Below are 14321 nucleotides of genomic sequence, written 5' to 3' on the forward strand. Positions count from 1 at the left end.
TTTTTGTGAGCTCAAAATCATCTTTGCACTGATCAGAGAGCTCTGTGTTCACCTGCAAAACACCCAGTCTCACCAGGTGTATGTAGCTTGAGTTTAGCAGGTGGATGAATGTGTCCAGGTTTTCTACCTGTGGTTGAGCTCAGCATCTGAGTACAGTTCATGGAGTCAATCTGAGCCTTTGTGACTTGTTCAGTTAACGTGTCATTCCTTCATGGAGAAACTTCTGCTTCTGTGGCAACTTCTCTAGGATGATAATCTAACCCTCCTTGACCAATCTTGTCACCTTCAATGGTGCAGTTATCTCGGCAGACTTCAATAGTTGAAGAAGTTATCCTTTGTTACATATTACTTATGTGAGACACCTGAAAAGCATCTTAATGGCCACTTAATGACTGAATGGCCTTCCACTCGTCTCCCTTCCGGATGAGGTTATAGGCACTCTGGAGGTCCAACTTTATGAAGACTGAAGCTTCTCTATTCTGTTCCAGGGCAGCAGGGATGAGAGGAAGCGGGTTGCGAAACTTCACGGTAATTTTATTGAAAGATCTGAAGTCAATGCAAGGCCTCAAGTCTCCGTCCTTTTTGGCCACAAAAGAAGAAACTCGAAGAAGCAGGGGACACTGAAGGATGAATTTAGCCTTGGGATAGAGCTTTCTTGATGTACTCCTCCATGGCCTTCTGCTCAGGGATGGATAGTGGATAGAGCTTTCCATGGGGCACTGGCTCACCCAGATGAAGGTCTATGGCACACTCCAATGGTCGATGTGGATGCAGTTGTGAAGCTTGCTTGGGACAGAAGATGTCGCTGGGCATAACGGGGAGGTATTTTCACTGATTGCTGATCGATGGGGCTTTTGATAGAGGAAGAGATGACAGATAGCACCTTTTCTCAATGTGGAAGGATAAATGGAAGGTCAGGGAAACATTCTGGAAAACAGCCTTCTCCCCACTTCTCCTGTTGACCAAGACAGAACTGGATTATGTTTGACATGGGGCACACTAGAATAATGCCAGCAGTGGATCACTCCAGAACCAGGAAGTCAATGGATTCATGCTGTAACTGGCCAACTCGGAGATGTACTGGACCCACACAGAAGTAAAAATTATTACAGCTGAGTGGCCTGCCTGTTGCCGAGTGGACCTGGTAACAGATTTCGGTGGGCTTTCGTTGTAATTGGAGCTGGCAGCAGAGTTCTCCTGAAATGAAGTTACCGTCTGACCCAGAGTCGGGGAGGGCGAGTACTGAAACAGAGCAATGGGAGGCAGTAAGATTGATAATCGTGGTGAGGAGTGGAATGGGAGATTGGAGTATGAACAAAGCTCACTACGGGTCGAGGAAGATGGATGGGACATGTAAATCTAAAACAATTGCTCACTGACTGATGAATAACCATGTGGCTTCCCAAACACTTCCCAGAAATGGGCCACGAATCTGTCCAGAGATTGTGTAACCAGACCGGCTTGCTGCCAAACTGTCTCTGCCCATTGGAGTGCTCGCCCCGTCAGCAAAGAAATTACAAAGGATATCATGACTTGTGTGGTGGGGAAGCGATGTGGCTGCATCTCTAGTGTATACGTTTTCAGAGGAAACTCTTACTGTTAATTAGGAGAACTCTTAGTGGTAGGATAAAATGCTTTGTGAATATGGCCCCTGGTCTTCTGTCAGGAAATACCAAGTATGAAGACAGCAATATGGTGAGAATAACACAGGTTTATTTTGCAGCACTGCCGAAATGGGACAGGCAGGTAAGCAAACTTTATATAGCAGAAGAGAATGAGAACAGAATGATAATCAGAGTCTTTACTGTGTTACAGATGGTGTTGGAGCTCATTGATTCGAGACAGGTGACAGTGGAGAGCACACACTTCTGTGGGAGATCCAAGGAGGTGAGGAAGAGTGATAGCTGGAGTAATGGAGACTCAAGGAGCAGGTAGGAAATCGTAGGAGAATCACAAAAAGTCAGAGTTTAGGTAAGTAGTCCGTAGTCCTTGTTGTAGACCAAACAATGATGGAATGAGAAGTGCTCTTTAAACTCTAAATCAGTGTTTCCAAACCCTGTTCCTGGAGACACACCAGCACTACACATCAAACTCTTCCTAATCAAACACACCTCATTTAACTCATCAGTTCGTTAATAGAGACTCCAATGCTGTGTTCGAAATCACCCCCTATACACTCATTCACTATTCCCTACATTAGTCCACTAATATAGTCCACTTGAAGGAGTGAATTCGGAGACTTGAGTGCGCCAGAAGGGCTGCCGCTTTTGCATAGTTTGCGCTTGCTGTTTAATAATCATTTGAAACAGAGCAAATTGGCAGCTCCAGTAGTAATGAAAAAAATTATCTTGAGCTCTGTCATGTAAACTATGTATAAACCTTAATTAATTTAATAATCAAGTAAAAATGAATTTATACCTGTATGATATTACGCTGTAACAACATTGGGAAGTGGATGGATGGATGATTCAGGCACGTGCATCATCCTCTGGTCATTCGGTGCGTGGCGTGACTCTCACAGTGCATTATGGGTATTCTCTAGCCATTGAGTGTACATCGGTTGTACACTCGTTATTGCGGTGCATTGTGGGATTGAATGAGTGCACTCGGTAACATCCACTATGATTTCGGACACCACTACAAATGGCTGTCCCCTCAAATTGTGCCCTATTTAAGGGTATAGGGGCCGATTTCAGACACAACCAAAGACATCCAAAATGTGCACTGTTGGTGTGTCTACAGGAATAGAGGTTGGGAAACACTGCTCCAGATGTGTGTGTTGACTAAGGACTAATAATCAGTACTCAGGTGATGTAATGATAATGCTGCTCAAAACGGCATGTTCCTCACCAAATGAATAAGAAGGGTTTTTAGTCTAAATAAAGGGCTAGAAGGATTGTAAAATGATTCAATGTGATTGATCATTTAATTAAATTACTTATTTATACTTATTACTCATTTATTAATCAAATATAATGACTAATACAACATGTCACCAACACCGCTTCAGATGCGTGCTAGTCAGAACTCCTGTTGTGGATGCGCTCTTCCTGGAGCAATGCGCTAAAACATGACAACTAAACCCAATGAATTTACAACGATTTATTACAATAGTGTTCTCATTTTAATGTTATGACAGTCCCAATCAAAGTTATTATTAGTTGTGCATTGCTGTTTGAGCTGCATGCGCTGAATATGGTGAGAATAACACAGGTTTATTTTGCAGCCCTGCCGAAATGGGACAGGCAGGTAAGCAAACTTTATATAGCAGAAGAGAATGAGAACAGAATGATAATCAGTCTTTACTGTGTTACAGGTGGTGTTGGAGCTCATTGATTCGAGACAGGTGACAGTGGAGAGCACACACTTCTGTGGGAGATCCAAGGAGGAGGAAACCCAATGAATTTACAACGATTTATTACAATAGTGTTCTCATTTTAATGTTATGACAGTCCCAATCAAAGTTATTATTAGTTGTGCATTGCTGTTTGAGCTGCATGCGCTGAAGCGCTGAATGAATACCGGTAAACTGAAGCCCTTTGCTAGCGGGTTATTTAACTCTATGAAACACATCCTATATGAGATTAATCAGATACATACAAAATAAACATAATATTACAAATTATATCTGCACAAAATGATGCAAATGCATAAGTGAACTCGAAGTTACATGCTAGTCAGAATGTGTAACTCTGTGTGGTTGTGGTTGCGCTCTTTCCGGAGCAATGAGCTGAAACACGCAAATAAACCCAAAAAATTCACAACATTTTATTACGATATTGTTCTCTTTATAATATTATGTAATATGACAGTCCAAATCATAGTTATTATTAGTCACGCATTGGTGTTTGAGCTGCATGAGCTGAAGCTGAAGATGATCACCGGTGCGTTTTATACCGTGTTAATTCTTAACCAAATGCATCCTATATGAGACAAATCAGATATATATATGCTTACACAAAATTAACAACATTACAACTTACATTTGCACAAAAAAGGGTGCAAGTGCACACGCAAACTTATAGTTATGAAGTTGTAACTCCAGCCTTTTAATGTAAAATGGTCTTAAACTTATCTCCGGCGTGCTCGCTGCACTTTTCCTCATGTCTGCTTTACGCGTTTTGTGGTTCAGCAGCACGCATGTGCCTGACCTTGCTTAATCGATGATCGATAAGTTTTATCAATGAACATTATCAACAATTAATCGATCGCCGATTAAGCATTAGTATCCATAATTTTTATATTAAATAAATGTTGTTCTTTTGAACTTTCTGTCTATCAAAGAATCCTGAAAACTTTTTAAAAATAGGTATCGGCAATTTACACTAAGTGCAAATAGCTATAGATGCTATTTAAACTAAGTGAAAATAGCAATATATTCTATTTACACTAAGTGACAATAGCAGCATTTTCTTAGTGATATGCTATTTACACTTGGTGAAAATAGAGATATATTCTCCTTGTTCTACATTTACTCCATGTAAAAGTATCAGTTCTTTGCAATAAGAGTAAATAGTAATTAGATGCTATTTATACTTTATATTGGCAGATACTATTTAGACCTCAGTATTTTTGTACATTACGTAAAGTGTACAGTGTAAATTATTATATTTATTAAATTTATTAAATGGATTCTGCCTTGTTGGGAGAATAAAAACCCTCCCTACACCCTCCCTTAACCCTACCCAATAAACAAACACTTTTAATATTATTAAATACTCGTTCGCAGTTTATTTCCACTTTTAGAACATTATTTTCAATTTTATTGAAAAATGCAAGCTTGGCAAAAGGCAGATTCAAACCTGCGTCGATCGCGTTAAAAGCCAGGTCTGTGAGCCTTACTCACTACTGCTGCGCCACTTAAGATGTTGAATTCTGTGTCTTTTTTAAAACTTGAGTGGCCCAACCAGACATTGGTGGGCGGGGCTAGTGTAAATACCATTTGCCAGCAAGGGCAGCTATTTGCACTTAGTGTAAATAGACACTCCATTAAAGATATTATGCAGTACAGACGTTTTCTGTGATAATAATAATAAAAAACTGAATACCAAATCAGATTATTAGAATGATTTCTGAAGGATCATGTGACACTGGAGACTGGCGTAATGGCTGTTGAAAATACAGCTTTGCCATCACAGGAATAAATTACATTTTAAAATAAATTCAAATAGAAAACAGTTCATTTAAACTGTAAACATTTTACACAATATGACTATATTTAGTGTATTTTGAGCAAATACATTTTATAATTAAATAAGAGTTTTTTTCCATACATAAAACATAAAAAAAATTATTGAAATTTTTGAATGGTAGTGTACATCACTAGTGTGTATTACAGTGAAAAAAATCCTTCAAACTATTATACAAGAATTGCAGTAGTAGTGTCTGAATTCTATTAATGCCACTGTATGTACGTTATCTCTGTTGTGTAGTAAAAAAATGCAGGAAAAGAACATATTTCACTGTACTTTGTAAAAACAAAGAAGCTTGATGGCCCGTTCAGGGACCTTGTTGATAAATACCAACTACATTTTAAAAAGCTCATTAGGTGTCACAGGAAATTGAGTCATTTGTGTTTAGCAGTTCTCAGCGTGTGGGTCGTCCCACGTCCCACAGGATTGTGGACAGCAGGTCCAACAAAAGAGAACTGCCAGTTAAACAAACAATGTTGAAGCAATTGAAACAGAAGGACATAAACTGTCAGCAGTTTTTTTTATATAGAAGAGTTGTATGGTTATTCTGTTTGAATCACAGCGATGAGAACTGTTTTCAAAACAATTGCTCATGAGGATATTTTACCATCACACTAATGTCAGCAATTCAGCAGTACTGTCACACTGTGTGTTCTTCATTCTCAAAGTTTTGCCAAAGTGACAGCATGGTGCACAGTGTGAATTAGATTACCTGCATTTCAGTCCTGTTAATTTGCTCACAAAGTTACCATTTCTGAAATGGCTTTCAGGATTCATAAATCATTTTGCAGGTGCTATTAAATCTGCATTGGTACCACCCTTTATTTTGCAGTTGTTTGGAGGCACACCACAAATGACATATTCATTAAGGGAAAACTGGAAAACACACAATACCATTCTTAAGCATATTTTGTTAGTATAACTACTTCTAAAGATCAGTATTTGTGTATGCCCTTGGTATACCAATTTTTTTTTTGTTGCTTGAGAAGCCCTTAACTAGGGTCCAAGCACCGAAGGTGCGTAGGCACCTATTGTAATCATTAATGTTCTTCTTCTATAAAGATTAAAATTGCTAGAGTGCTTTCTGTGTGAACGCAAACACGACCCAGGATCAATTCTGGGATGGGGACCTAGTAACATTGCCAGGATCAGTCCTGGGACACGCCCTGTATGAACAAAGCCACGACCAATGCAGTAAGGGATGTGTCGTAGTGATGGCGCTGAAAACACATCCTGATACACAGCTCATATTGTTCGCCAGCTTAGTGGAACGGTAAGCGATGCGGTAGTTTATGATCGAATACATGAGCTTGGTTTCTCTCGAGAGAAATTGCAGATCATAAGCAAACTTAAGACTCTGCAGAGACATTATACGTCACATCCTTATGTCCCGTGTCTTTGCACACACAAATTCCAGAAAATCACTGGCAGAGTGAATGAACCAAAATCAAACGTTCCTGGAAAAATCCTGGGACACATTATCAGTGTATTTTCCGAAATCTCTGTGACAAAGTGGCTTATGGCAGCCCAGAGAACCATATGGTAAACGTTGTGAAATTTGGCACACAATCTGAACTTTAGCCAAAGCAATTTTGGAGTCTCTCAATCAAACTCAACTCAATCCCTCTAGCACCACCAACTGTTCAAAGTTGCACTCATGTTTATGCTAATAACTTTAGAACCGTAAGGGTTAGAAGGGCTTCTTTTCCTGATTAATTGGCACAAGACGATTCAATTGCATCCTATGAAATTTGTCCGATTTTAATGAAAATTGAATCAGATCATCTTCACACCATTTCAAAAAAAGCACATGGAATTCAAGTTGTTTAGTCAAACCATTCCTAAATATTTCACAAAAAAATTCTACAAAGAGCATACCAAAGTGAACGTGAGGCTATATCTCTGAAATGCTTAAAGGGATAGTTCACCAAAAAATGAAAATTTGATGTTTATCTGCTTAGCCCCAGCACATCCAAGATGTAGGTGACTTTGTTTCTTCAGTAGAACACAAATGATGATTTTTAAGTCCAACCGTTGCCGTCTGTCAGTTGTATAATGCATGTCAATAGGAACTCCATCTATAAGAATAAAAAAACATGCACAGACAAATCCAAATTAAACCCTGCGGCTCATGATGGAACTTTGATGTCCTAAGACACGAAATGATCGGTTTGTGTGAGAAACCTAACAGTATTTATATAATTTTTTACCTCTAAAACACCACTATGTCCAACTGCATTCAGCATCCGGTTAGTGAGGTCAAAAAACGCGTTCTGATGATGGAAGTGATGTCTCACGCTTATACTTCAATGAGTGCGAGGGATCACTTCCGTTGTCAGGGCGCGATCAGACCTCACTAACCGGATGTGGAGGGCAGTCTGTGTTTTAGAGGTAAAAAATGATATAAATACTATTCGGTTTCTTGCACAAACCGATCGTTTCGTGTCTTAGGACATCAGTGAGCCGCAGGGTTTAATTTGGACTTATCTGTCGTGTTTTTTTTTACTCTTTTAGATGGAGCTCCCATTGACATGCATTATACGACTGACAGGCAACGGTTGGAGTTAAAAACATCATTTGTGTTCTACTGAAGAAACAAAGTCACCTACATCTTGGATGCCCTGGGGGTAAGCAGATAAACATCAAATTTTCATTTTTGGGTGAACTATCCCTTTAACCAAACTTGGTTATCACAACCATGACCTGAGGGTACCAGTTTCAGCACAGTGCACCCAGAGGAAGCTGGCCAATATAGGATGGCCACCCTCCCTGAACCACACACACACACAAAATAATAAAAATTGTTATTATTATAATAAAATAAAGTGATATTTATAATAAATTGATATTGATGTGATATTATAAATATCATCTGTGCAAAATATGCTTTCCCTATAAATCTCCTCTACCTGTGTCTACCGGTGATGGAGAAATCACTGTTTAGCAGTTTAGCCCATTCCTGATTCACAATTTAAACATATTCAAGATATGACATAAAATTTAGCCAATCAGCATCCTCATTCCTAATCTGAAAAGGGTGATTATTTTATCGCACCTATAGCCAGGACTAGGGGCTGGATAAAGCAAATGAGCATCTCACTAATAAAGTTTTGACAGATGACAATTGTAATCAAGGTAAAGACACAAGCATATTTCATTATGGTCGAGTGTTTTATAATGGACTTGTGAAAGAAGCGTGTTTTGCAGGAGTTTGCAAAGGTCAGTGATATTTATGTACATGGACATCAGGCGCTCCAAGCACAGACAAGAACACTCATTCTGGCAGAGGAACTGTTCTCTAATGCTTTTGACCTGCCTCCAGATCACTGAGTTTCCACACAGTTAAAATGGTTTTAATTTTCATCTATATATTATTTTGATGTGTTTAGGGATTCTGAACGGATCCATATAATATATAAATATATATGCAGTAAGGTCAAGGCAGCTGGTATAGTTGTCTTTTGGTCCTGTTTGGTATCTCGCACCTTGACATTGATGTATATATTATATTATCTACATATATATACAGTACAGTCCAAAAGTTTGGAACCACTAAGATTTTTAATGTTTTTAAAAGAAGTTTCGTCTGCTCACCAAGGCTACATTTATTTAATTAAAAATACAGTAAAACACTGTAATATTGTGAAATATTATTACAATTTAAAATAACTGTGTACTATTTAAATATATTTGACAAATTAATTTATTCCTGTGATGCAAAGCTGAATTTCCAGCATCGTTACTCCAGTCTTCAGTGTCACATGATCCTGCAGAAATCATTCTAATATGCTGATTTGCTGCTCAATAAACATTTATGATTATTTTCGATGTTGAAAACAGTTGTGTACTTTTTTTTCAGGATTCCTTGATGAATAGAAAGTTCAAAAGAACAGCATTTATCTGAAATACAAAGCTTCTGTAGCATTATACACTACTGTTCAAAAGTTTGGGGTCAGTAAGAATTTTTATTGTTATTTTTTTTTAAAGAAATTAAAGAAATTAATACTTTTATTTAGCAAGGATGCATTAAATCAATCAAAAGTGGCAGTAAAGACATTTATCATGTTAAAAAAGATTAGATTTCAAATAAACACTGTTCTTTTGAACTTTCTATTCATCAAATAATCCTGAAAAAAAATATTGTACACAAATATTTTGTACAATTGTACACATTAAATGTTTCTTGAGCAGCAAATCAGCATATTAGAATGATTTCTGAAGGATCATGTGACACTGAAGACTGGAGTAATGATGCTGAAAATTCAGCTTTTAGAAAAAAGAAAAACAAACGCACTACCGTCTGAGGTGCCAGTCAAAAGACATGAGTTCAAATGTGTATAAAAAAGGATATATGACCACACACTCACACTTGCGAATAATTTATTAGCCGAAAAAGCTGAAAATTCAGCTTTGCCATAACAGGAATAAATTACTTTGTGAAATATATTCAAATAGAAAACAGTTATTTTAAATTGTAATAATATTTCACAATATTACTGTTTTTACTCTATTTTTAATTAAATAAATGTAGCCTTGGTGAGCAGACGAAACTTCTTTTAAAAACATTAAAAATCTTAGTGGTTCCAAACTTTTGGACTGTACTGTATATTTATATAGCTTGTATAGCAAGCTTGTATGTTTATGTTCAGTTATTTCACTTTAATGGCAATGAAAAGGACCTATTAATTAAAATTAAAGTGAAATTACTGAACATAAACATATGAGCTTGTTAAAAACGCTAATTTTAGAAGAAAATTTCAAATGGCACTTAGAGGCTTTTGCATCTGAAGTCTTCATATATATATACATATATATATATATATATATATATAAAGCCTGACTCTATACATATATATATACACACACACACACACACACACACACACACACACACACACATACATATATACACACACACATACATATATATATATATATATATATATATATATATATATATATATATATATATATATATATATATATATATATGTATAGAGTCAGGCTTTATGATACAGATTAGTTAGCTAGCTATATTATGTTGAAAATGATGCATAATAGTGGTGAGAAGAGGAACAAGAGCATGGTCAAACTATTTGGGAAAGTAACTAAAGGAAATTTCATAATATCCCATCTGTGAGGGCAAATGTTGGCTGTTCACCTGTCAGCCATCAGTATAGTATAGTAATAATGAGCCACTTTTTAAGGGCTACACCACTGGTTAGTAGATCAGCTTTAGTAGATCAATGCAGTAGATCACTTTTTTGTGTACTAGCAAATTTACAATTGTTTTATACACGCAAACTTAAGGACCGTGTTTAAAGTATGTAAAATGTCACAGGATGTCTAGGAAGATGTGGTGACATAAAAGGCACAATGAAACATTGATTTATTGAAACACTGTTTAAAAGACTCAGACACCCAAGCATTGTATTTTTCAGGGAATGTTCATTGTGGGATTTGAACCTACAACCTTTTGATAGCCAACTTAGATCATTAGCCTCTAGGATAAAACCCATACATTTCAGACATTTGACATGACAAATGGTTTTCTGATATATAGTAGGAACTTTGTGGCTTTTTGATACAGTAGGAAACTTAAGGCTTGCTTCGCAGCGACACAGCACTGAAACAACACTCTCATTCCTAGCTATCACTTATTAATTATACTACTTCGTTATCATAACCCAGTTCCAAGCCTGCTGGCAGAGTAGATGAAGCATTAGATGAAGCCCTCTGCCTTGGGCACTACAAATGTTCGTTTTGTGTTCTCATTTATCATGGTCATATGGAGAGCTCTGGGCCTATTAGTCTGTCTCTGTGTATTTAAGCAGAAGGACTGAGCCTGTTCCCTTTGCCTGATCCTCAAACCACTTTGAAAGAGCTTGATATGTATATAGCTCAAGTTATTTGTGGTGACCTGATTCATTAGTAGGTCAGCAATGTTATGCAAACATATCCAAGACTGTTTTGGTTTTTGAGAGGATAAGCAAAGGACTATTTTTTCCTGTGTCATATTCTTAGTGATAACTTACCTCTGTGTTGGACAGCTGTAGTTGTTTGTGTAGCTCTTCCCTCTCTGTCTCCAAACCCTTTCTCTCTTCTTCTCCAGTTTTCATCTGCTCCTCAGCCTGTATTCAAACCAACATAATAAAAACTATTACAATTTCAATATTAACAAAAAATATCAGATCATGCACAAGATCTTTTTAATACTGCTTTTATTAGTTACTTATTCTGTAATGAAGGTGTCAGTGAGGATGCTAAGTCCACTCACCATGTTAGTCATTTACATTTATGCATTTGATAGATGCTTTCATCCAAATGACTTCCATTGCATTTAAGGTTTACATTTTTCTGAGTTCATGCAATCCCTGGGAATTGAACCAATGAACTTGGTATTGCAACATTCATGCACTACTGTATCAGCAACAGACACACTTGTCCACTTATATGAAATTTATAGAAACCCTTTCTTTTAACAACATAATTACAATATATAAATAGTTATAATTAAATAAAACATGACCATTTTCCACTTTCTCTAACTTTTAGAGTTCTCCCAAAATTAACATTCATTTCATGTCATTCTAAACCTCCTTTCTTTCTTCTGTGGAACACATAATGAGACATCCTGAGCCGAATGTTGCTCTTTTCCATACAATAAAAGCAAGTTTTAGCAAAAAAAAAAAAAAAAAAGTTGACTTTAGATATACTGCATGAGTTGTATGGACTTTTGACATTTTTATTGTGCTATTTTGTTCTTTTGGTAGATTGAAAGTTCTGGATTTTTTTATAAGCTGTTTTTTAGTTTCTGTACCTGCTGACTCTTTATGCAACTGACTTGTTATGATATGATGGCTAATCTCTGTTCATAAGGGTGGGCCAAGTTTTTGAATGCTGAATATGCGTCATATGTTAATATGGTTTTGATTTTGAAATGACCCATTTCTGCAGCTTAGTTTCCATAATTCGTCTGAATGGACTGGGTTTGGAGATTTGCATTATAAATAATGCTGTATGTCTTTATACACAGCAACAAAGGAAATTCTTTTTATGTCCCCTTTAACCGTAAAGCCACACTAGTACAGATGAGTAAAAAGATAGATTAGTGTATGTTGGTTATATTCTCTTGAGACAAAATTATAAAATCAACATCAAATTGAGAATCAAATCAAGAGAGGAATCAATTCATAAAGTCAGTACTGATAGCAGCACTATAAGAAACATTGGCAAATGAGAAATTATTTGCAAAGCTAATGCATGAATCAACATTTCTGTCATGAAAAGTTTCCATGATAACAGCAGCTGAAACCTGTTGTAGTACCTGCTGTGTCTTCTTCTTCTCTGCATCCAGCATCGCATGCGCATGCCGCAGCTCACTGGCATGTTTGCGTATCACTTCTTCCAGTGCTTTCCGAAGCTGTTCTTTCAGCCTTACTTTCTCTTCTTCCATCTTCTGCTGAACCTGCTTCTTCTCTTCTTCCAGCTCCTGTCTGTCATTCTTTCTTTCATTCTCCACCTCCTGCTGAAGGCGTCTGATCTCCTCAGTGTGTGCACGCTGCAGCTCCAGACGCATAGAGGATAGTGCATCTGCATGCTAAAACCCACACACAACTCTTAATGACATAAAACTGTAATCCTGTAGTTTCAAAAGAACACTACATCGTTCAGCTTCTGACGTGTCAGATTTGATGTTTTAAGATCTTCTAAGGGCTTGGTTGTTGTTATGTGCATACGAACTAATGCTTTTAAAATAACATTTTAAAGTGTGTTTGATGGTGAGCCTGTGGAGTAGTTTTAAAGTGTTTAAACTGTTCTTATATAACGTTTTAAATATAAGGTGGGTTTCGCTGTTTTATTTCCTATTTTTAGCCGAGTGGGTGGGGCCTGTAAGGTAGTGCAAACCTGAAGGGGACTACTCATTTGAGCTATTTATGGAAATGTTTGTGTAAATGTATGTGTTGGTTTTATCTGTCCTATTTATTGTACTTAATGAATTGTTTTAACTCTTGTTCTTAATAGTCACTTTATTTTTTGAATAGAAAACATGAGGTAAGACCTTACTGTATTAAAATTAGTAACTCCAATTAGTAAGAGTGGGAAAAAGTGTGTGTATTTAAGGCAGCCTTCTTTAGTAGAAGGGATCGATAGTGGATGGATTGTTTTTTGAGCATGAGAAACAATAGGTTATTGTTAGCGCTGCTTGAGTGCAGAAAAAACTCTGGCCTATCTGTTGTAGAGGGGAGTTGATGCTGTTTTTGTTCCTGTACAGTGCTAGTTTTTAGACTTGTATTAATAACTTAAAGAGTTAGTTCACCCAAAAATGAAATTTCTGTCATTAATTACTCACCCTCATGTCGCTCCACACCCATAAGACCATCGTTCATCTTCAACAAATGAAGATATTTTTGATGAAATCCAAATATGATCTGATCCACACATCACTGCACCATTTGACGTCCAGAAAGGTAGTTGAAAACATGGTTAAAATAGTCAATGTGACTACAGTGGTTCAACCTTAATGGTATGAAGTGACAAGAATACTTTGTGTGCGCAAAAACAAAACAAAAATAACGACTTTAAACAAAAATAACCATTGTCATACATAGTCAACTTAGTGCAAGCTTCCTTGTTTACGTCCAAATGCTGGCTCATTATTGGCCAGATCCTGTGTCAGCATCACATGCATGCATCGTGCTGCTCACGTGTTCAGCTTCGGCCAATAATGAGCCAGTGTTTGGACATAAACAAGGAAGCCTGCACTAAGTTCACTATGTATGACAATGGTTCAAATTGTTGAATAAAGTTGTTATTTTTTGTGCACAAAAAGTATTTTCATCACTTCATACCATTAAGGTTGAACCACTGTAGTCACGCTGACTATTTTAACCATCTTTTTAACTACCTTTCTGAATGTCAAAAGGGTGCAGTGATGTTGCTGCCTATGTGTGGATCAGATACCCTTGGATTTCATCAAGAATATCTTAATTTGTGTTCCGAAGACCAATGAAGGTCTTACGTGTGTGGAACGACATGAGGGTGAGTAATTAATGACAGAATTTTCATTTTTGGGTAAGCCTTTAACACTATTTTTTGCACATCCACTTTAATAAACATTGTATTGGA

The 14321-nt window shown here is 37.0% G+C and overlaps 1 protein-coding gene across 3 annotated transcripts in view; it reads right to left on the minus strand.

Moving 5' to 3' along the window:
* The window catches only part of fam184b (family with sequence similarity 184 member B), a 45361-nt gene that overhangs the window by 12817 nt on the left and 18223 nt on the right, over positions 1 to 14321 (minus strand). For all 3 annotated transcript variants that reach the window (XM_067404748.1, XM_067404747.1, XM_067404749.1), the window contains exons 6-7: positions 12520 to 12792; positions 11228 to 11323 (exon numbers count right to left, since the gene is read on the minus strand). In XM_067404748.1, coding sequence (XP_067260849.1) covers positions 11228 to 11323; positions 12520 to 12792 — 369 coding nt within the window. The remainder of the gene's footprint in view (positions 1 to 11227; positions 11324 to 12519; positions 12793 to 14321) is intronic.

Source organism: Chanodichthys erythropterus, chromosome 12 (genome assembly GCF_024489055.1).
Source record: "Chanodichthys erythropterus isolate Z2021 chromosome 12, ASM2448905v1, whole genome shotgun sequence".
Classification (NCBI taxonomy): Eukaryota; Metazoa; Chordata; class Actinopteri; order Cypriniformes; family Xenocyprididae; genus Chanodichthys; species Chanodichthys erythropterus.